General features: G+C 42.9%; 1 protein-coding gene across 1 annotated transcript; it reads left to right on the forward strand.

The window, feature by feature from the left end:
- The first annotated feature begins 1,703 nt into the window (after positions 1–1,703).
- PLEKHF2 (pleckstrin homology and FYVE domain containing 2) lies at positions 1,704–24,243 on the forward strand. The gene is made up of 2 exons (XM_074145391.1): positions 1,704–1,764; positions 20,738–24,243. Exon 2 carries the CDS (start codon positions 20,752–20,754, stop codon positions 21,499–21,501), a length of 750 nt encoding a protein of 249 aa, XP_074001492.1. The 5' UTR covers positions 1,704–1,764; positions 20,738–20,751; the 3' UTR covers positions 21,502–24,243.
- The last annotated feature ends 301 nt before the right edge of the window (positions 24,244–24,544 follow it).

Here is a 24,544-nt window from a genome sequence, read left to right on the forward strand (position 1 = left end):
GGGGAGAAGGAGATGGCCAGGCTGCCGTGCAGTAGGGTAGGAGGACACGCGTGCTTGGCCCTCCATGTCCTGCTCCTTTCCCCGTGTCCATCTCCCACAGCGGGAGAGAGAACCAAGGTGTTAAGAAATGATTAATAGCAAGTTTCTGCGGTTCATCTTTGGCTGCATTCAGCTGCTTAGTTGGCAGTGGTGGGTTTGCCAAGAACTTGGTGATGCAGTTCTTGCCTGTCTGTGTCCCTGTCTGAGCTGGGATAAAAAAATTCAGAAGAAATTCAGAAACTTCAGTGGGTTCACCATTACCGCTGGAAAGCCCCACTGCCTAACTACTCTATTTCTTTTCCTCAGAAAAGCCAGCCACGTTATTGCCCAATAATATGAAATTTGGAAAATGAAACCCTGCTGTATTGCACATAAGTGCAACTTTCTTTAAAAAAAACCCTTGGGCCATTTTCCAGTGTGCAGACTTTGGCACCAGAGCAGTACACGGTGCTACAGCCAGAATGGGGCAAGCTGTGTCCCCTTCCCTCCTGCCCCACAGCTCCCCAGAGCAGCCCTGCCACCCCCCTGCTCTGCTAGCACCCATCAGCCTCCTGAAATCTCAGGAGGAGTGGGTGAAATGATGGTCAGCAGGCTAGATTTGGAAAATACTGCTCTGGATGGCCCAATGCGTAGATGCTCAAAATGGCAATACAGAGAATCACAGAATGATATGGGGTTGGAAGGGACCTCTGGAGATCATCTAGTCCAACCCCCTGCCAAAGCAGGTCCACGCAGAGCAGGTTGCACAGGAACGTGTCCAGGCGGGTTTTGAATGTCTCCAGAGACGGAGACTCCACCACCTCTCTGGGCAGCCTGTTCCGGGGCTCTGCCACCCTCAAAGTAAAGAAGTTCCTCCTCATGTTTAGGTGGAACTTCTTATGTTCAAGTTTGTGCCCATTTCCTCTTGTCCTGTCACTGGCCAGCACTGAAAAAAGACTGGCCCCATCCTCTTGACACCCTCCCTTTAAGTATTTATAAGCATTGATCAGGTCCCCCCTCAGTCTTCTCTTCTCCAGACTAAAAAGACCCAAGTCCCTCAGCCTTTCCTTGTAAGAGAGATGTTTTAGGCCCTTAATCATATTTGTAGCCCTTTGCTACAAGGTATTCGTACCCCTTCCAGCAGTTCCCTGTCCTCCTTGAACCAGGGAGCCCAGAACTGGGGGTCCTTGTGTGGTATTCCCGGTGGGAGTGCTATTAGCAGGCCTGCCGTCGCTTCTCCGAGCTGACTGGCAATTCTTCAAACCAAAACACGTTAATAACTCCCTTCCACGGGCTACGAAAGGTTTATGTAGAGAAAGGCAATGAAAAACGTGACCATCTTTATTTACTTCTGGGAGAGCGTGCTTGGAACCGTGGACGTAAAACATGGGCCCGGGACAGGGCACGAAGAATGGAAATGTGGAGGTTTGAAAAGAAAACCTGAGGTAATGCTGTCCTGTCCTGAGAATCTCTCTTCCACAAGGTGCCACTCGTAGGCTAAGAAGCGCCGGGCCCGCGCAGGGCGTCTCCCCGGGTCCCTGCCCGCGGCCAAGCCGCCCGCCGCGGAGGGAACGGCGGCACCGCCTCAGCCCTTCCCGCCCCGCGACTCCTCCCAAGATGGCGGCGGCCCCGCCCCGCGCGGGCGGTGTCCGGGAGCCCGTCCCCCGCCGGCGGGGTGCATGACCGCGGCCGAGCGGGGAGAGGGCGGCGGGGCTGGCGGCGGCAGCCGGAGCGGAGCGACGCCGGGTGAGAAGTGCGGGTCCGGCCGCCTCCTCGGCAGAGAAGCGGGAGGTGTTCGGTCGCCGGGGTGGTCGGAGAGGGTTGAGGGAAACTTTCCTGGCGGAGCCCTTCCCTGACGGGGCTCCGGCCGCTTCTCCGCGGCCATGTTGGGAGCCAGGGGCTGCCTGGCGGGGAAGGAGCTCTCCCGGCGGGAGGCGGTGGGGCTGGGACGGTGCGGCTTCCCGCCGGGAGGCAGGCGGCGGGACGGGAAGGGCTTGGGGAGGAGAGGGGAGATGGCGGCGGGCGGGCGGGCGCTGGCTTGTCCCAGGGCGCTGAGAGAGTTGCGGGGCCTCGGAAACGAGGGGGGGGAAACCAACAACGGCCCCGGCCCCGCGGGGTTACATAAGTGCCCGAAACTCCCCCACTCGTGACCGGGGACGGGACGGGGCGGAGGGCGCTTCCTTCCCCGGCGGGCCCTGCCGCCCCGGAGCCTTCGCTCGCCGCGGGGAAGCGCCTCGTTTGGCGGCTTTAAACACCCCCCTTTGTCGGTCTCAGAGCGAGTCCCTGAAAAGTGTTGCTGCTGTGGTAAAAAAAAAAAAATAAAATATATATATATATGTATATAAGCAGCGGAACCGCGGGTGGTGCGGCTGCGAACATAAGGTGCTGGGTGTTTTTGTTTTTTTTTTTTTTTCTCCTGTGAAATGGGCATATTTTGGAGAGGAACGTGGCTGCTCTGCTGAAGATCCGTGTGGCACATAAAGCTGTTGTCTGAAAGCGGCGTTGGGAGGGGGAGGAAGGCAGCCCCATGTTTTTCCTCTGGCCTCACCCGAAATGCCGTGAGCCCAGGCAGCGGGGTTTAGAGAGGGCAAAAGGGCTGGTCAGGGCGAGGAGGCGAGGGGCGAGCCGGCCGAGCAGCCCGCCTTGGCGTGAGAGCAGCGGCGGTAGCGCAAGTCTTGACACGAAGCCTCGGCGCAGTAGTTCTTCATAACCGAAACGCCCCGTCGCACCCTTAACCGGGGATGAGGAGGATTGATTCCTTTGCCCGTATTTTGGGTGAGTTGGTGGGAGCGCTTCCAGAAGCATCCTCGAGCCCTGACCCCGGCTGTGGGGTGTGCGGAGTTGTTCCCGCAGGGGCTGGCGCTTGTTTGACAAACGCTACATCCCAGGCTGTGGGGTGCGTGGCGGCTTCGGCTCAGGAGAGGTTAATACAGCAGGCAAAGTGAGCCTAAAATCAAACCCGCCAGGCGGGAATCGGTTTCAGAACTGAGACTGCCAATTCCTGTTTCTCTCCTGCAAAAGAAAAAAAAAAAAAGAGAACTTAAATACTCAGCTTTCGGGTTCCAAGGCTTGTATATTGAATTACTTTAGGGATGGCTAGCTGAAAGAAGGGAACCGTTTAAAGATGTCGAGTACTTAAAGGTGGCAGTGTAGCCAGTGCTGAACTGCTACAGATGATTTTCTTTGTATGCACTCGTCAACATGTGGAAAGGAATTGTTCTTTAGCTCAGAAGGCAGTGGTTTTGCTGTTAAACCGTATATCTAAATGCTGTTGGCTAATCAAGTGACGAATAATAATCCTTATGTAGTTAAATGTCATGTGTATCAGCTGAGTTTGTTAAATAACGTTTTCCCAGTTGTATGAGGGCTGTGCTACTTACGTTGAAAACAGCAGTGAAAGTGAAGTGTTGTGTGCCTGAGTCCCAAATTCTTGCTTCTGAGTGCAAATTGGCAGTGTGCCTTTTGGAGTGTATGAGTTTTGCCCTGCAGAGACACCCACGCAGAGGAAATCCCTTAAATGCTAAAAGTAAACCGGTGAGTAGAACTTCGGAGCTGGGGAAGCTGGATCAGTTTCCTCTGTCATGTCATCTAAAAAGAATCGGAGCGGTGTCTTTTCACCTAGAAGCGAGTTTTCGTTAGATGCAGTGATGAAATCGTTATTTAGCAAGAGCTGCATTCTGTTTCCTTTAAATTATGGGCTGAGACTTAACTCTAGTATTACATGTGTCCCTGGATGAACAGAAGATCTACCTGTAACATGCTGAAGCCCATTATATTTTTACAAAAATTATTATCGGTAAAATGGTTGTTATATTCAGGCAGCATTGTGACTTTTAGGTGTCACCGCTGTGGTTAGTGGACGCGGGAAAGTTTCATCTCTCCTGAGTCAGCGCAGTAAAGAGAGATGGAACTGCAGTTTCAGGTGAGGCATGATATGATGGAGCTTGGCAAGTCTCGCCTTCCTTGCCAAGAGCCAAGTGAGGGCAATAAAGGCAGGTTACAAACACCTGGCTTTCTTGCACTTACAGCATTTTTAGTGACTTACCTTAACCGACAAGGGCTAGAGGTGTTCAAGTGAAAGCTCAGGGTCAAAGTGTGGCATGTAGGTGGGGGAGAGTTGAGGTTTCTGATACTTGCAGATAGAATTTTCTGAAAAAGTGTCTGTTAGCTAAAATACTAGAAGTGGTGGTCGAGCAAACAAACAGCGTGCAAATTCTTGCTCTTAAAGGCCATTTATTAGTGGGCAGTGCCAAATAAAGAAACCCCAACATTGATGATGGATAAGTTTCTTGGTAGGCAAGAAAGTTAATTAACTTCTTGATTTTTGTATTAAGAAATTAAATCTTGCTCTGTACTGCCTCAAGTTCTAAAGGTATGTTTGTGACTTATTCCAAGCTTTCACTTGAACACCTCTAGCCCTCTTTGGTTAAGATAAGTCACTAAAAATGCTGCAAGTTAATAGTCAAGCTTGCCTTTCCTTTTAATTTTCGTGACTCTTTTTTTTTTTTTTTTTTAAATGATAGATGATGCTTGTGTATGCATATTTTACTACTTCCCAGGATTGAGTAATTTGGTGGAAACATGATAATTGGGATTGTTCCAAAAGAGAATAAATAAGGTGCAAAAATAGGCTTTTGAAGTAGAACCATGTATTTTAAACTTTTTCCCCTATGCAGCAAATGCAACGCTGGCTGTTGCAGAATAACTTTTGTTTTCATGATTTAGCAGAGGACTTGTTTTTACAGTTGAGGGGGGTGAAAAGCTACTCTGTAGATAGGTGTGATAGAACATGTTTAGCATACTAAAGATTATTTTAGCATTGTCATAAGCTATAAAATGAGATTACAACTGTGTTAGCAAGTAGAGTCCTGCAAATCCTGAGCTACAGGAGTAGTTCTGTTGAAATAAATGAGTCTGCTTGCATGAGAAGTCGTTTGGCTGAGAGTTGTAGGACAAAGATTCTTCTTTTATGAAAATAAATATTATTGTGCATAAGTGTCATTGAACAGAAGAGCACTTCATGTTTTTCAGCCTGACACTTCAGTACTACCTAGTCAAAAATATACTCATATGTTTACTTTGGTTTTCTAAAGTTATGTAAATAGGTGAGAGTGCTACTGCCTTGGATGTAAAGGTGCTTTTTTTTTTAACCAAGTAATAATAAGGATAACTTACAGATTTTAAAATTTATTTTGAAGGAAGTACCTTTCTTTTTTTCCTATTGTTTTTCTTTGTATTCTTATGTTTTACAATAAAATAGTGTCAACTATATTCTGTATATAATATAGCAGGATTTGGGGATTTTGTGTAAGTGTAAAAGAAGAAAAAATAAATTGAAAGTTAAGGATTTCAAACACAGGCATGTTGTCCCTGCGTTCCCCCTGCCTGAATGTAATAAGATGACATGCAACCAGTGAGTTACTGTGTTAAGATGCAATCTCTTGAGAAGCTCTACTGATTCAAACAGATACAGGCGGGTTGCGAGACAGTGGTGTGTCTTTCTGTCAGCATCTTTAGCTTTTGCCAGATACCTCTTGTACCTCAAGCATGTCATCTAGAGGTAACTGTTTTGCTTTTAAGTACTTAGTATGCCTTCTGCAAAAGGAAAAGATGCAAATGTCAAAGAACATGCCGTAATTCTGAAGTGTACACATAATTTGTTAATGCAAATTTAATATTAAAGAGTGTGCTGTACACGCTGCTGTTCAGGTTGTCAGATAGCATCTTTCTCGGAACAGTGAGCCGGGCAGGTTAACTTCGGTGCAAACCTTTGTGCACTTTTCAAAGATTCCTCTAGATTGTGTCATCTTTGCTGTGGCAATAGGGGCCCAAGAGCAAAGGAAAACGGTTTGGATGAGAATCACGTGGACCACGAGCCCCTGCGGTATCCTGGACGCTGTTTATTGCACTCGGAGGACTGGGCTGTGCTGAGTGCTCTAATGTCTGTACTCCAAGTGCTTTCCATATAACTTTAAAATGCATCTAACACATTTGACAAGCAGTAAAAAGGGAAAAAGGCCAGTGAGTGCATTTCTCAGGAAGGCCACCTACAGTAAACTGCTGTGATTACGGGGTTCTTTCAGGAAATGACTCTTTTTTTTTTTTTATTATTATTATTTTTTCCTTAAATTTCTCCTGACTTAGCTGTCAATACTTGGTAATGTAAAACTTCTGAGACTGATTTTTCAATGTAGTTCTGTTCTGAAAGCTGTGTGTGACAGTGGGTTGGGTTTTTTTTTTTTGTTTGTTTGTTTTTTAACCCCTCCCCCAGTTCTGATGTAGGTTAGCAGCACAGACACCCTTTTAACACACAGGTTATGGCTGAAAAGCCAGTGACATTGAAGACTGGCAAATTCTATTTACAGTATCATTGTTAAAGCTTTCCTTTTGGCTTTGGTCGATAGCTGTCAGATGTCGGTTTTCTAGACCTTCACTGTCCACCCATATGTCACCAGGTAGCATTGTTTAGTATACAAAAGGGTTTATGTCCCTTGGTTAAGAAAAGGCAAGCATTGAATTGCTCTATGTATTTTTAAATATTGCTGGGAGGTGACAGGGACAGGTCCATGATCGCAGCACTTGGTGTTGTCAAGCTTCCTGAAAATCACAACATGCGGTTTGAATCCAAGCCCCAAGATGTGTCTCGGCTGCCTGCAAACCCCTGGTTTCTGCTGGGCTGGTGGTTTGCAGCCTGATGACAGCCCTGCTGTGTGCATGGTTACAGGGGCTTGAGCCGTTCTTTGGTACCAATTTGAGCAACTTCTTTCAGGAGGTTTAAACGGTAGGAAAAAGATTCCCTGTAGCCAGCCATACTTGCACTTGGTCTGTTTTTGGTTGTGAACTAATGGTAGAAATTGTTTGAATTGTTTGGCTTCCTTTTTTTTTTTCTTTTTTTTTTTTTTTAAAGGAGTTAAGAATTTTAAGGAACTAAGTATGTCTGAATATTCTGGTTTTCCTACTACAATATTGAAAATGTGCTGCAGCAGTGCTTTGTCTGACCCTGAGCTGCCTGGCCTCCTGAAAGTAGTACTACAGTATAATATAGTATTAGGGTTGCCTCCTAAAATGGAGATTTCTTAACTTAGGTCAAGAGCAGCAGAAAGTTGAGGTGGTTGCACCTGGTCAGAGGAAGAGTTTGAGTGTTGTTACTTGGCTGGTGTCGCGTTTAGTTCTGTGGAAATACTTGGAATTACTGAGCTGGTAAAAGAAACCTCTTTATCATGCAGCTTTTTTTTCCTATACCAGGATATCTGAATTCAAAGGACACAAACAATGTGTAAATAATGAGTATTGATATCATACAAAATGAAATAGTGATGATGTGGTTATGCCGCTGTGCTTGTAATTTGTGAGACTGCATGGGAAAACTTTGCTCTGTTCAAAAAAACATGTCTGGCTAAAAGCAAAAGTCCTTTTGTGTTGCAGTAATTTGTAGGAAGTTAATGGCTCTTGCATCGCTTTGACTACTTGGTAACTCTCTCTGTAGCTTTGTCATGCTCATAATCAATTACCCATAGTCTAGTCCTTTTTGGACTGTTAGTAAAATTCAGTGGCTTCTCTTGTAATGATAATAAAAGTAAACTAAAGAAAAGGTAAAACAGAAAGCTCTTTTTTTTTTTTTTTTTTTTCCTGTACGCTGGCTGTTTTAAGTACCTGTGTGTAGTAAAAAGTCATGAGCCAGTGATCCAAGTCAGGTGTCATAGGTGTGCACTTATGAAGAAAGGGAAAATAAAATTCTGTTAACTTGAGGAAGCTCGTTTGAACATGTAGATGTTCTGGTAGCTCTCAAATGCTAAAATACACAGGTGCTCTGAAATCTAGGAGGTGCTATTTTTAGTGTATGCTTGTGTATGGGGTACACATCGGAAATCCTTCTGTAAATGTTCTCTACTAGTCGGTTAAAGATGCTGCAAAGAAGCATGCTGGAAAATACTACTTATTTCAGTACTGAAGACCAGATCCTCTTTTTCGTGTTGACTGAGAGATGGTCTACCTCGCTGTTAGCAACTTGCCTCCATGTGTGCTCTAGATAACAATAATCCGTAACAACAGCAAGCCACACAACCAACCTGGTTTTGGAGAGCTGCTTGCAAGATGGATTTAGCCATGCTTCTTGTAGAACAGTTGTATCTGGATCTCTTTATTCTATACTCGTGATGTGTCCCCTCCCTAAAAGAATTTAAATAAGCCTGTCTATTCCAAGATTTAAAAGGTATGTTGATGCTGTGGATTCTCTTGGCTGTGCGGGGTTGGTAAAACTGAAGGCAGGATCTGGCTTGCTCTGAAATCGGTCAGATCCTTTTCGGTTGATTTTTTTTTTTTTTTTTTTTTCCCCATGTGTCCATGTAATGTTAAGCATAGTAATATTTGTATATGTCAAGTTATTTGATAGCCCAGATGTCCAGATGGATACCCCAGGCTGTCATCGGTTAAGCCCTTCCTTCGCCTGGGATGGGACGGGCACAGCGGCGCCTGTCCAGCCAGCCTGGAAGGGAGGGGTAAGTCACTGCTGCCAAACTGGAAAATAACATTTGCTGGGAGAGACTCTTCAAACAGCTAAACAATTGGAGTAGGGAAACACTAAATTGTAAACAGAAAAACCTATCCCAGTGTTTGCTGTCGCAGCCTGGTCGAGTGATCCTTTCGGCACTGGTGCAGCAGGTGGGGTTTGTGTCTGCTGGAGCTTCCGCAGCCAGAGCAGCATCCCAGGCTCCTGTCCTCCGCCCATGACTCTTCTGGTGCCTTTCTAAGGTCTTGGTGTGTTGTCTGCTGTTCTTCTAGTGGCTTTTAGCTACTCAGAGCTGCGGAGAACTCTGGAAGAAGCTTGAACTTTTTTGGGCTCAAGATCTGTGGGAGCTGGTTTTGAAACCGTATTCTGATGTGTGTTCCCAGTGCTTTGGTTAAGCTGAAAAATGCAGTCTGCTAACACCAGAGGCTAAGCTAACCACTGCTGCTGCTCCTAAATACGTGCAAGTGCCAAGTTGAAATAATAGGGTATTTGCCCATGACAGCAAAGATTTGATCTGAATTTTGGGCTTTTTTCAATTTTGTTGGTTAATTTAAAAAGGCACATGTGTGTTATAGTTTATAAATACACAGTTTTTATATATATATATATATATATATATATATATATATATATATATATGAATGAACATACAAAACCTCAGCCTTTTTACTTACACCCATTTCAGTATTGTTCCAGCTGCAGGTATTTGATATGCCCATAGCTGCCTGGATCTTGCTTTCTGTGCATGAGTTTGATGCCAAATTGAAAACACTGTTCGTGGTGGGTCAGGCCTGCCTGTTGACTTCTGTTTGCACTCAAGTTTTCAGGTGACAAATTGTGGCTGTGTGCTGTGGGGTTTTAGGTTTTCTTGGTGGTTTGGTGGTTTTGTGCTGGGTGGGTTTTTTTGGGGTGTGTGGTTTTTTTTTTTTAAGATTCCTTTTAATTCTAGCCTTTACCTGGTTTCCACGTGCATGTGCTGGCTACCGCCTCTTTCACATCTTGAAAGGCATTAAGAATTTCCTTGTTTAAATGGCAGCGGTCCTATGTTTCACAAGTGCTGTTCAGAGCTGCATAAGCCTGTACCCGTGCTTGGTGAGCGTAGACGGATAAGGATGCGGAGATGAAACGAGTTTAGGAAGTTGCTCTTGTTGTTGCTCCAACCCTTGACTGCCAGGTGGGGGATGGAGAACTGCGTATTTCTTTCCAGCAGCAGCTCCGTTTCTGTCATGCCAGGAGACAAAAACAGTATCGGCTACCATGGTTTATTATAAATAGAAGCTTGACAGTGGTAATAAGCAGCTGATTTCATTAAAAAGCTGGATCTCTTACAAGAACGTTGCTCCTGGCCTTGTGCAGTGAGGTCTCCTCTCCCCTAAGAGGCATTCAGGGACTTCTTCCAGTGAAGCTGGGGACAGAAGGGATACATGACCGTTTCCAGTTGGTCTAGGAGTGGATTGAGGCTCTCCTGATCATGTACTTCCCTGTGGTACTGTTACAGTTTCCATCTTTCCCGCTTGGCAGTAACAGAAGTAGGAGAAGGTAGTGGGAACAGCTTTGGGACTTGACTGTTCTGGATTTCTGTGTCTCTCTAATGGGTGCCACAAGTTTCTCGCTTGGAGCAGTGGTGCTGGCATGGCGGCACGTGGCGTTATGACCAAGGTGGCTCCTCTCACCCTTGGTGCAGGGCGGGCCACAAACTGGCCAAACTCGTCTGGTGGGACAGCCCGCTTCTGCGTGCCTTTATTTTCCTCGGGTCTCCTCTGTGATTATTTAGCATTACAACTCATCTGGGACACGGGAGCTAGTCTTTCTGTTTACAAGCAGGTCAAATTGGTGTTCTCTTTCCGGATGAGGCTTAATTGTGCTAAATACCAAACCTCGTGAGAAGCTAACATGCAGGACTTGGGTGGGTTTGCCTGTGTACAGCAGCTCAGGCAGTGTGCGACCTATTCAGCAGAGCAGCCTGGGTAGTAAACCAGCATTGCTCTGCTCTTGCTGTGCTAATACGTATTCTGCTTGGCAAAAGAGGTCGTCTTTTGCTAAAAATAGCTTTCTCTACCCAAACCAGCTTCTGAGTGGGTTGGGGGAATGTAAGGTCATACATCTTGAAAGATCTGCCTAGAAATGTTCTCCATCCCCAAAATGGCATTGGCCTTTCTAGGCATTCCTCGCTCAGTTGGATACTGGCTATTGCAAATTTGAAGAGTAATACTTTTGCCATGCAGGTTTGATAATAAAGTTTTTTTATTGTTGGTGTTCTTCATTTAGAGTCATTTACATTCTACGAGCAGTTCTTACACAACTGGTCAATTAAAGTGAAGTGGTAATCCTTCCCTGTAAGTCGGAAATTAGAGTATACTGAAATTAACTGTAATGTATTGAAAGAATTACTAAACTAAGATGTTAGGGAGTTAAAATAGGGATTTCTACGTTGTACCTTCAAGAAGAGTTTTAGTGGGACTAGACTTGTGACAGTTGTTTGCAGCAGTTTAAAAACAAAACCCGAACAGATCTGTCTGGGTTATTATGGTAATTACAGGTTTATGGTGACATCTGACTAGATAAATGCAATTGCTGAGGAAATAAATGCTAGATAAATGCTGAGGACTGAGGAAATAATCTAAAGATTTCTAAAATACTGGCAAGGCAGAGTATTCACAGTTTGCACAGTATGAAGTTACGTGGTTGCTTTTAACGTGTTTCCAGCATGGTTTCTGCGATTCTGTGGCCGACGCTAGAACGTCAGCCAACAGGTTGAGACAAAGGAAAGGTTAAGACTGCTGGCTCGTACTGGATATACCAGTAAGGGAGTGAGTTAGCTCATCCGTGTTTCCCCACATCACAGCCATTGCTCCACAGGCTTGCGCAATGCAGGAAGCTGTGTCTTCACAGTGGGGAAGAAAAACATAAAGAGGTCACATTCATGTCGAAAACATTACACCGAGAATCACAGAAATGAGACTTGGGAGAGGTCCACAGTGTCATCTGTTCTATTTTCCTGCCAGTGCAGTACTGATTGATGCTTACGCTGTTTTCTCTACAGTGTTTGGATGAAAAACGTCACAAACATCTTTGCTTCTTTAAAGTAATCCGAAGCAGCCTTGTTATTGCCACTATCATTTTCTGGTGTTTTCTCTTGCTGCTTTTTTGACTTTAATAAATGCCAATAATTAGTAAGAGTGTGAAAAATAGTGCAAAGAGGCAACAGCATAAATTGCTTTAAGGAAAAGGTAATATTTTTTTTGTCTGTAAATCAAGTTAAAGTTTCTGTCCCACTACCGATACCTTTCTGAATGCTGCAACCATTAACCAGATTAGTCATAGTTGATTCTGCATAAAGACTGTCCAGAAGAAGGCTCTGAAGAAGTTCAGAGGGATCTTATTGCTTCCTTTCCTGCTGTCATCTCTACCTTGATATAATCTCTTTAATATTTTGGTCCTCCTTGTTTCTTTGCAGTATCGTGATGTAGCTTTTTGTCATTCTTGATTCTCCTCTGTCTTTCAGATACCATCAGGATTATCCTCTGCATCCTTAGCAGCTGGTTGCAGTAGCAACAGCAAGACAGGTTGTTAAATACAACAGTTTTGGGATTACTTTTGTGAAGAGAATTATTAGATAACTTCTAGTTAGAAGGCTGTATTTCTCTTTAAGCACAGTACAGGCATTTAGTTGCTACTGTTGTGCCAGCTCTTAGCAGTGATAAAGACCTTTAGAAAGCGTTTGTCATACACGTATCTTCTATCAATGTAGTATTTTTCAGGTGAAATTTCTTTTAATTTCACTTAACTTTATGGTCAAATTGTTCTTTTTACTGTTTCATAAAAAGCAACTGGTGAATAATGGAATATTACAAAAAAAAGAAAAAATCCTGCAGTTAATTGTTATAGATGTACTTAAGTAACTGTAAAGTACAGAATGAAATATTAATGGATTTGTAAATGGGTTAGTGGATACTTAAAACTTCTTTTTCCTCAATATTTTATTCTACATACTGGATGGTTGAAATTAAGTTTAATTAAATACCTCTTGCTGGTATTTCTATACCATCTTTAATCCAGCTCTTGGCATTACCTTTATGGTCCTTTGACAGGTGGTGCTGACTGTTGCATGAGCGCTTGGATTCTGATTACAGCTAATCACATCTAAATGCATAGAAAGCTTAATTTTGCCAGCAAAGATGACACAGCGAGACGCTCAGGACAAGCGACGGTGTCCTCATCTGTAGGTATTGAAGGAGATGTGTAGGAGGAGGAGGAACTAGTGAGGCCAAAGTAAGATTTAAAATTTATGCTGGTTTCTAACCTGTGTCAGAAACTTAGAATACCTGCTGTGCATGCGTTTAGTTCAGCAATTTTCCACACTAAAACTCAAAGCATTAGGCATTGATAAGTTTCTTTAAACAGGTTGCACTTCAGAAATTTACACCGTGTTTTACTTGGCAGCGGTGCAAAAAGTCAAGTGTTGCTCTTAAGAGCAATACATCGAATAGTAATAGAGATTAGCGTACTGTATTACAGTACTGAGATGCCTTCATAGCTGGAAGTTTGTCCACAAAATGTAGCAATGCTACCATTTCGGAGTTTTGAATCAGAGGGATGTATGAGGGTTCTGGATAACTTGTTTGTGTTTATTCAAATTAGTGCATCTTCCTTCCATAGGTAAAGTGCAAGAGGAAAGCTGAATGAGTCTGGTGTGATAATATAATGTATAACAACTATTTGAAACCTATTACTAAAAAAAAATAAATACATAACTACTAAATGACTGATTCTGCCTGATGAGCTCTTTTTAAGGCGAGTGTGATGTTTTCCTCTGTAGATCCAAAAGATGAGTCATCTTACAAACCAGTCACTTAATGCATATGAGATCTGGTCTGCAGATGGTCCTTGTCCGTCTTAGGTTTACAGTTTACTTGTTTCTGTCTTGTAAAAATTTTATTGATCTTCTGTGCCTTTCATGTATGTTTAACTTATATGATTAAGTATCATAAAACAAGACTCAGTTCCACTTGAAATCTATATTTAATTCAGAGCCTTCAAGTTGTGGAGTCAGACATGATAAAACCTTTAACTTTTGCCTTTTATTAAGTGACTCTGAACAGAACAAAAAAGTTTCTGTTTAGAAACTTTTATTATGAAACATGTTACCCTTAGGCAAGAAGGAAAATGGGTTACTTTGAATGTACATGGTGGAATATAGTTGCTGGTGTTGTCTGTATGTGGAAATGCAGGTGCAAGAACAAGGGCTCTGTATGACAGCTAGATAATTAGAAGTTCATTGGGTGGCAAGGTATAATGCTCTTTCATTTAGATCTGCTATTTCTACCTTTCTTTTTCTTTCTTCTGTTCCTTTGGTTTTCCTCCATTTCCTAGTCTTTTCTGTCCTCTACATCTGCTTTGCTGCAACAATACGTGGATCTCATTTCATCCACTCTAATGGTGTGATCAGATACTGTGATTAGAGACCTTTTTTTTTTTTTTTAATTGGACTTGTGTTACTGAATCTGGCTTGGAAACATCCAGGATCTGCTGCCGCTTTAGGACTGGATGGGCCTCTGTGATGAGTTTTGAGCTCTTATACTTTTTCCAACAGCTTAACTACACCTTTTTCCTTTTTTCTTTTTTTTTTTTTTTTTCCTTTAAAGCTGTCACCTTAACTGTGAACGTAAGTAGTAATGGATGAGCTGCCTGCATCTTGATACCATGGCTCTGAGAAATCTAGACTGCCTGGTTTGTATTAATGCAATGTGTTAAATGTAACTGTTAACAGCCTAATTGCTAATTGTAAAGATGATGATAAATAAACTGGCAATTATGGCAAGGCTAGTAGCGTTTTCCTCCCTTGAAGGAGCATTGAAGAAAAACAATGCTAAAAACTGGATGCTTATTAATTAACGCTTGTTAGCATGGACTGGTTATTGGACAAGACTTGTTCTTGCCCAGGCCAGAAAGCAATGGAGCACTGCCAGTGCTGCTGTATTGCTGAAGAAACTTGGGAATTTGGGTTGTGTCCCTCTGCTGCATATCTTTTGTGCCCGCCCTGCAGTCGTGATGGCGGTACGCACGGAGCTGGGGTGAGGAGATGTTTTTGTGCTGTGTGCAGGCTGTATCACTATGCCGTAATAGCTTTTTTTTCATCTCCTTTCTCCCCCTCAGCACCTTTGTGTTATCTATGGTTCTGCTCTGTGGCGATCAGGCCATCTGCTCCAGTGCTGATGTAGTAGCAGGAGACTTTTCTGCTGGTGTTGAATTAGGTGTAGCTATTTCAGTCAAGGTTGCTTTCTTTCTAGTTGACTCCTTATGTCTGTCTTCAACTACGGCTCTTCTTCTATGCAGTTTAGCCTGGTCTCTGTCAAGAGCAGAGCTAGCATATAAAATAAACATTCTACTGTTTTTAAATAAGACCTGTAGAAGCATCGAGTCCTGGGAGATCATCGGTTTGGTCACCAGGATACGGTGGCAGAAAGAAACAATGAAGTGGGGAGTGACTTGTCAGTGCACAGCAACCCCGACAGAACTATTTTCCTGCTGCAGCAGTCCGGAATGTTAATAACTAGTAAATACATGACTTCGTCAACACGGGTTGTGTTTTAGGTAAGTGGGTAACTTGTTAGTTCTTCGAAGGTTCCAGGAATATCTTGTGTTTGCCCACTTTGAAGATGACTGTTCTCGCCACCAGGATACAAATGTAAAACTGGAGTGAAATAGGGGGGGCAAGAAGATCTTGATATCTTGATAACAGAATTGTTATTTCTGTAGAAGCTTCTTGTGAGTAAAAGTAGAAATAACTTGGTGTCAAAGACAGTTCTGCATATGGTAGAGGAGTTGGGGCTTTCTGTGTCATGAAATATTTTGTCACCTTTAAATAGCATATTACGCTATGGAGATGAAAGCCTTTGCCCAGCATCTTCGTCATGAAAAGGGCTTACTGAGAGCATGTGCATGAGGAGGAGGACAAACTGAAGGTATTGCAGCATTTTGGGAGTTGAGATGTATTTATTGGGAAAGGCTGCTGAACCCCGCTCGCGGTGCAGCTCTGTGTAGCTGATTTTTCTTACAAGGTGGTCTGTTTATTTTTGCGACGTTTTGGCTAGCAGCCAGTATCACACTGCAGTCTGGACACAGAAAAGGGATGTGATGTGATGGACCTGAGGGAGAGTCCCCCTTGCATAAGGGCCTGGGGAACCTTCGGGAGTTTGTATGCAAAAAGTGTGAAACTGGAATCAAATGTGGTAAGTCTGAACAGTAGGTTTGAGGTTTTTGACTTCACAGCATCCATAAACCGAGACTGAGTATAAGATGCTCCCACTCTCCCCTTAAGTGGAGCTGTCTAGCCTGTCATTTTGAAGCCCACGGTTCTGGTTTATTCCTCGCTTGTTTTGGGGAAGATTTGGAATGTGTTTTCAGCAATTTGCCATCAATTGGGAATTGCTTTGTTTGATCAGGTCTTGAGATCCTGCATCTTGAGGACAGTAATCCAGCATCTGCTGCTCATAGTGGCCAACAGTGGAAACTTCAGAGGAAAGATTTTAGCTGGCACAGGGCAGGAAGTTGCCACCCAGTTCCAGGGTACGATCTGTTATCTTTTGCAATGTATCTGAATATGCTTTAAGAAAAAATTGTGATTTTAAAAGACTGGTAATTGATAACCTTGCATAGCTTTTGGACCGTGACATCTTGGGGATGAAAGTTCCTTTGTGCGTCTGGACAATATTGCAAATTAACGGCTCCTCGGTCTGTGTGCTCGTGAGAAGGAGGTGCACCTCTTGTCCTAACTTTAGCCCCTGTGACTTAGAGATGGCTTCTCTTTTGTATTCCTAGTCTATTTTATTCATGTTTCATTATTATTTGTAATCATGATACTTTCTAGGTAGTTTCTCATCTATTTCTGAAATTCCTTCCTTTCTCAGAAAAGGCTGTTGAAGGTGAATGAGCATTAGATGGATTTTTAATTTTTAGTTGTCTAACACCTTATGAGAAAAGTGTCGGAGGGCTTATTTTAAAAAAGTCTAATCTATTAGTGTGGGAAAATAAAATTCTTGCTGTGGAAAGGTGGAATAATCCATCAGCAATCTGTGGCTTTTATGACCTTAATTGGGGCTGGTGGGTAAGAATTTACTGAACATTATAGACAGAAGTTTCACTCTAGAAGAGATGCGATTATCTTGTCTTTCTTAATAGTCCTTAACTTGCTGTGGATTCTTGCTTTAAGTCCAGAAAGTGATTATTTTCACAAGCTGAAAGTACAGTCTCCATCACAAGTTCCGGAGTCATGTATCTTGGTTTCAAGCCATGCTGATTATTAAATGATCCTGGTTAGAGTTGTTTTCTCTTAGGTCGTCCTAGAGAACAGTTAATTAAAACCTTTAGCCTTTTCTCCCCCTGTTTTCTTCTTCCAGTGACTTGTATTTTGAAAGCTTTGGTGGTGACCTTGATCCCAGTTTGCTGTTTATTGGCAGGGAGTGCAGAGAGCCGTGGCTGGAGCTGCGGAGCAGGGAGTGCTTCCTACAGGTCGCTCTAACTTCACACCAAGAGCTTGCTTCGCTGGAACTCATCAGTATGACTGTGGATTGTTTTTAGGGCGGTTTCCCCCCTGTGGACTTAGCAAAAGCAATTAACTTGCTGTAATTTACAGATAATACATATAAAAGTGTAAGTTTAGAAGTAGGACGTGTTGATTTGTACCCGCAGAAAAGCATATTCTTCTGGTCTATCCCCTTTGCACTCTGCTGACAGACTTCCTTCCCCGCTTCACAGGGAACATGGGATTACTGGATAACTTTACACTGACCCTGTGACTGACTCTTTGCTTTCTAACTCCAAAGCAGCTGTTGGCTCGGTTTGGGCACTTGTGAAGGCTGTTTATCGCTAGTATGTTGTTAGGTAGGAATGGTTATGGCAGTTAATGGCAGTTAACCGACATTTCAAATCCTGCTTTTCGGAGTCAGACACCTGAATTTGATCTTTGAGCCTAGGACTACAGCAAATACACATCAAAAAGTTCCTAGTTTATCTTTTGCATTCCCTCCTTAGTACTTTATCATTGGTAGATAGATGCTGTTGGCTTGTCCCAAGTATTGTTTCTGTGGAGTGGCATCTCTCCATTAGAGAAGGCTATAGTGGAAGTGAAGCCAGCCACTTGCCTGAAAAACTCCCTCCCAAGTGCCAGCGTTGTGCCTCCTTGCCATGGGGTAGGAGGTAGTTGGAAGGTATATATTTTTAAAAAAAAAACAACAAAACACAACCAAAAAAACCCCCAAACAAACAAAAAAACCCCAACAACAAAAAAGGAAGGAAAAAAAAAAAGGTGGCTAGATCTTAATGCTGAATAAAACATGTAAAGGGAGTGTGTCCTGAATGCTTGAGAGAAATAAGGTGTCTATTGAAAGTGCAATATGCACTTTGGATATGCATATTTATAGCATCAAAAAAAAAAATCGTATTGATGTAATTTGAGTCTTCTGCTGTTCCCTGGGAGAAAAAATAATACCATAGTGCTTCTGTTTACTCATCAGTTTAAGCCAGTGTACTTTATGCAAGGCATTGTCCGAGTACCTCCCTTCCCATCCCTCCGTCGTCTCCCTCCACTGCAGCTGTCCTGCCAACCTGAGCCCTAGAACTTTCTGTTTAGTTCTCAACTTGATCAACCCTGATCTAATTCACTGTGACGCTTTTTTTAATGGCACGAGGAAGCGGGGAGCGGGGCGGGTATCACAAATTGGTATTGCCACAAAAGGAAGCAAAGCAGAACTCTATTGCCCTGAGTTTGGTGTTGCAGAAGGACTTAGGGGTTTAGTAAAGATGCCCCACTTGTGGGCATCTCTTTGAGGAAATGGTGGACAAAGCTTTGAGAACCTTGACAAGAATAATGGTTCAGAAAAGTAGGGCTGATAAAGGAGATGGAAATAACAGAGGGGTTTGGTGTTTTTTTTTTTTTTTTTCCACTTGGGCTACCAGTCTTCTCTCAGAAAGCTTAATGAAGAAAGTAGTGATGGTTATTCTGATTGAAGAACTAAAAGAAAACTTTGTTTTGCAGCAAAGATGACTTAAGCTTGCTGTTAAGAAAATACTTTCTAACTGGTGAAATGGGGAGCCACTGGAGAGGGTAATGGAGAAGGTCAGCCTTTTTTTTTTTTTTTTGACTGGCACCTGGTAGAAATAGCATAGGTGTACTCGCTTGTGTGCCTTGATGCAGCACAATTAAAGCTCTTGAACCCTTTTTATAAGGCAGTTTGTCTTAACCTTGTGCAGATCAAAATAATTTCAGATTTGGTGGCTTTGTAATTCCACTAACCGTAAAACTGGTTAACATGATACTCGTGTATTGTAACTAGTGCTGTAAGGCTCATAAAGAAAATGCAAAAGTAGTGCTGAGTAATATCTTTAATAGATTCTTCTGTCTTCAGTGTCAGACTTCTGATAAAAGATAATGTTATGGGCAGAGCTTAAAGGAAAAAAAAGAAGTCAGTTTAGTTATATCTGAGCGAGCCCGCTTGTCAAACTGTTTTAGTGTGAAACTAATGAAACTTTCAAAGCAGTAACTTATAAGTTATTTTTTAATCACACTTAACGTTGGGCACGTGGATTTGTGTAATCACAGGTAACACACTTACTTAGATGAGGCCCGATGTGAGGTTTTTCTGCCATCAAATTTCTGTCCAGAAGTTTCATCCCAATTTTATAAGGCAGTATTGGAGGTTTGGTTTGTAGGAGGAAGATTGACTGGTCCAGGTTATGGCAGAGTGTGTGAGTTTGAGCCTTGTTTCAGCCCAGTTTCATCTTGGTTATAGGCTGACACTGTATTGATGGGAGGCAGTGCAGATCTAAAAGAGAAGATAGGTGAATGTAGATGACTTCCCAAACTGGGATTGTGTTGGGAAGCGCAGGTATTTTTGTTTGTAGGAGCGTTTGCTCTCCCTCAGGCCTGTTCAAAGCAGTGGTTGTACCAAAGGGTGTTGTGAGCATCAGCCCCGCGGCGGCTGGAAAGGCAGACAAAGGAGAGCTGTCTTCTGCCTGCTGAGAGACAGGTCTGCCCTCTTGAATCATCTCTGTCTCACTGCTCCATCAAGCACAGGGTTGAAGTTCATGGCTGTGCTCAGGAGGAGCTCGCTGGGAGCAGATCTGGATCAGACTGGCAGTAGTTCCCTCTGCCTGACTTCTGCCTGGGAAGCTTTAGGGTAAAAGATAGGCTGAAGGGTGGTTTGCTAAGGTATGAATCAGTATAGTGACTTCTTATTTTCAGTTCCCCGTTGGATGCCTTAGGAATCTTACCCTTACAAGGGTAAATCTTATTTGCTACTTGGGGATGGATCTGTAATTGGAACATACGTTCCTGAGACACAAAGCCTTCTTGCCTAAACTTTCAGCTGGTGCAGGTCACTTAATCTTTCTCAGAAGCAGTTGGGTGGTGTGAGGTGTCCTCTGTGCTGGGCTGCCTGCATACATCACCTGATCGTGGTGGATGCAGATGTGGGTCCTGGAGGGAGGGACTGTGGGGCCCCTGCCAGAAGAAGGCAGGCACAAGCAGGCGATGGGTCACCAGCCACGGCTCTTCTCCCTGCTCCTGGCTCAACAGTTTGTCATCAAAGCAGGTGGGGGTGCGTGTGCAAGCTGTGGCCTGTACAAAATGTTTCTAGTTCACAGTTTTGGCCCGTGATTGAAGGTTTACGTACTGAATAAAGAGCAATACTGAGTTTGGGTATGGTGATTTCCTGTGTGAATGTCAATTATATAACTTTCGTTTCTCGTGTCAACGTGGGTCTCCACGCTGCTCAACTGAGGTGATATTTCTGTCAGTATTAGAACTTGGAATGATGGATGATAACTTTCTTTTGCCATCCAGCAAGCAGGTGCAGGAAGATATACAGAGAAATATGAGCACTGAACCGGGATGCAGTAACCTTACTAGAGAGGAAGCCTCCCAGCCTGTTGCCGGAGGCTCTCGAAGAGCAGCGCTGTAGGTGCCGGTTGTGTGATAAAGATAGCTGTCAGCTGGATGGAACATTTTTGCTTTTGAAAAAAAAGACTAATCGGCTGCTAAAAATTCTTAGGTGTTAATACTTATTTAAATCTAGCCCAAGTTGGTGCCTCTGAGCCAGCAGGTTCTGTGAGATATTTTAAGAAATGCGGGGTTGGTACCTTCCTTGGGGAAGGCTGCTGTTGAATCAGTCCTGTTCTAACAATAGACTTTTTTTTTTTTCCTAATTTTAGGATACTTGTGAAAGATGGTGGATCGCTTGGCAAACAGCGAGGCAAATACTAGAAGAATAAGTATAGTGGAAAACTGCTTTGGAGCAGCCGGTCAACCCCTGACTATTCCTGGTCGTGTTCTGATCGGAGAGGGAGTACTGACAAAGCTGTGTAGGAAGAAGCCCAAAGCGAGACAGTTCTTCCTCTTCAATGACATTCTTGTTTATGGTAACATTGTCATCCAGAAGAAGAAATACAATAAACAGCACATAATCCCGCTGGAAAACGTCACTATCGATTCCATCCAGGACGAGGGAGACTTACGGAATGGGTGGCTTATCAAGACACCAACCAAGTCTTTCGCGGTTTACGCTGCCACCGCTACGGAGAAGTCCGAGTGGATGAACCACATAAACAAGTGTGTTTCCGATTTGCTTTCCAAAAGCGGGAAGACTCCTAGCAATGAACACGCAGCTGTCTGGGTACCAGACTCGGAAGCCACTGTGTGCATGCGCTGTCAGAAAGCAAAATTTACGCCCGTCAACCGTCGTCACCACTGTCGCAAGTGCGGCTTTGTTGTCTGCGGGCCTTGCTCGGAAAAGAGGTTTCTCCTCCCCAGCCAGTCTTCCAAGCCTGTGCGAATTTGCGACTTCTGCTATGATCTTCTTTCTACGGGGGAGATGACTGCTTGTCAGTCCACTAGATCAGACTCCTACAGCCAGTCACCTAAATCATCTTTAAATGACGTATCTGATGATGATGACGATGAGGACAGTAGCGATTAAGGACCGAACGTTTTTTCCATGTGTTGCAATTTGTGTCTCAAACCATATGGAGCTGCTTTTGGGGAAGTCTGTAGTGAGGTTCCTCAGAAAAATCCTGTTCTAGCCATAAAATATGCCTGAATATCTTCAATTGCCATGTGCCTCAATCTATGAATTCTCTAGACAATAGTTTTTTCTCTCCTCTGCAGGGATAGACTGTTGCAAATGTTATCAGAATATTTTCCAACTTCTTATACTTGAGTTGTGTCTAGTTTAGACTTTTGTGGAAGATCGGAGAATAAAATGTACTTTCTTAATTTAACAGCCCATACTTCCTAATGCTTCATATTGGTATGTTATGTGGGTTTTTTTGCATACGGGGAGGAAAACTGTAAGCACGCATGGAACAGTGATGTTTTTGGCTAATCCCTGAGACCATCTTGTTTTTCTAACCACGGTATAAAATAAGTTGAAATGTGACGTAACTTACAAACTTATATGTCACAAAACTTGGAAATTGTCTTGTTTTGCTCTTATTTATGACTTCCTATGCCAAGCAGTGCCTTGTACCGATTGTGCTGATTCAGGAAAAACAAACCTATTCTGTGTCGTCTGTATTTGCCTGATGCTGATATCTGAGAGATTGTTGGTGCTATTGAAAATAACGGCTGTGTTCAAAGTGGAGCTTTGACAAGGTCATAACTGCACCTGGTGGTGGGTGACGGGGACCCAAATCTCATGTCCTCACCTGTGCAGGCAGACCCGAAGACTCTGCAGATTCCCCCGGGCTTCAGTGGGGTTCTTCTTGCAGGAGTTGCGTTGCGGGTCGGGATTTTGAGATGAGAAGCTCAGGGTGACATTTCACAGGGATTTATATGTTTTCTTTTTGGAACAGTTACTTAAGTTTCAAATTTGGCAAATGCATATTGAAATTTTAGTTGGGTGATAGAGCATTTGGATGTGATGCCCTACATATTTTTTTGAAATAATTCCCCCAAATGACACTAAATTGCTTCTTAAAACATTGGTGAGAAGGTTGGTTTGATTATTCTTTTTATTTTTTTTCCCCCCAGAGTTTTATTGGCTTGTTTAACCACCACCTATTGTGAACAAAAAGCCTACAAGTATCCTTATAAAATTGGCTTTCCTTTTTACACAGCTGACCTCAGGTTAAATGTGAGATGCAAGTTATTTCTTTCTAAATGTATACCCAGGACCAAGAAAGATGTATTTAAGAACTGTAGTGAAATCGTCAGTGCAGAAAATGTCTCTATCATAGTATTCATTTTTACTTTTAATAAGTTCTTGAATACAGAAATGTCATATTCCTATCTAAATGTAAAAGTTAGACCTGCAAAGACGTGTTAAACCCCCAAATACTATGTCTCTATATTTTTATAATGGTAGCATCGATTTTGAAGCAGAAAAACCTCTTCGACATAGTTGTATGAATATAGTAGCAACTGACTTTATACAAAAAAAAAAAGTTAAACTTTTGTATCTCTTTAAATGACAATTTCTGCACTGTTTGCCTTGGTTGGCAATAATTGGGTTAAATATTTATTGAATAAACAATCAATGCTGCATATTGCACTAGTCTCCCATTCTGTACGCTGTAAATGTCAGTCATAATTTTTTTTTTTTTATAAAAATTAGCAGAACGCTTCAAAGCTGTAGCCCTCCATGAGATTTCTGGTGACTAAGGATGCACTTAGCATCTTTAGGGGAGACACTCCGCATCAATAGTCTGCGATAACATTGCTTCAGGTGAAAATTGCATTAATGTTTTTAGCTTGGGCAGTTTCTAAAAACAAGGGTTTTTTTTTGTGGTGTGTGGTTTTGGTTTGTTTGTTTTTTGTTTGTTTGTTGTTTTTTTTTTTTTAAAGCACTGAAGAGTGTTTAATCTACTCTGAAATAAACATTTAAAGGGGAAAATGTGTCCTGATGGAGACTAGGGACTAGGAAGATTCTGTAAAATTGCCAGATAAGCAGTAAACAATTTTATAGAGTCAAAGACTGGCTGAATTAAGTAGCTGCGTATACTTACTCCTTGAAAGATGAGGGAATGGTGACCTGCAGCCGGGACAAACAGTCCATTCTGAGAAGGCACTTTCAGTTGATAGTGCTTACTTTTTGTACCTCTCTTACTCAATATTTATATTTCAGGAATGGAGGCTTGTCAGCTTCAGTTTTTCTACGGAATCAAAGTACAAACCTCCCTTGTGCATACCTTCTAATGACTAACAGTCATTTTCTTCCTCATGCAATCGTTCCCTCTTAAGCTGTCAAATATTAACTTTTCTCGTTAAAGAGTCCATCTCCTTGTGTGCTTTTTGTTGTGTTTCTGGATGTTGTGCTTACTTTTCAGCACTTTTTAGGGGGTGGGAAGAGATTGCCGACAGGTAGATCACATCCTGTATTTTGCAGAATGTTCTTGTACTTACTTCAAGTATCTTTTTATCTGTGAATGGAAATTGCACTATGCCGCACTGATCCCTGCAGCTGTAACCAAACCAACGCGCGCGTGGGGGGTTTTTCACCTGGAACTGATGTATATGGTCCAAGCTTTTTAAGAAAGCATTAAAAAAGAAGCGAGTTTTATGGCAATACTCCTATCCCTCGGTGGTATCTGTTTTAAACTTTACAAAACGGATTTAACATCGATTTCTCGTGTACTTAAAAAATTCCTGAAAGGGCTCGTTTCATACTTTGTAATCTTGTTCTGTCAAATTATTTTATTTACAAATATACGGTGTGGCTTCAAGTCTATGTGTTTAATTTTCTTGAACTGTGGGCCTTCGAGGGTGACAGAAAATAGGGCGGCTGTTTTTCATCTTGGCAAGTATTGTAGCAGCAAGTATTCGTACTGTCAGGAGGGATTAATAAACTGGGAGTATAAGCATACAGGAGTTTTAAGACTAAATTAGAAATAAATGTAGTTACGGATTGAGAAGCCACTTATGCGTTTGGTCACCCTTCTTTTAAACAGTTACTCAAGCGTGTTGCAAAGTTTGGGTCTCGTTGGACCGGTGACAGTTGAGCCATCGGCGGAGGCTGGAGGGAC

The sequence above is a fragment of the Numenius arquata genome, chromosome 3 (genome assembly GCF_964106895.1).
Source record: "Numenius arquata chromosome 3, bNumArq3.hap1.1, whole genome shotgun sequence".
Classification (NCBI taxonomy): Eukaryota; Metazoa; Chordata; class Aves; order Charadriiformes; family Scolopacidae; genus Numenius; species Numenius arquata.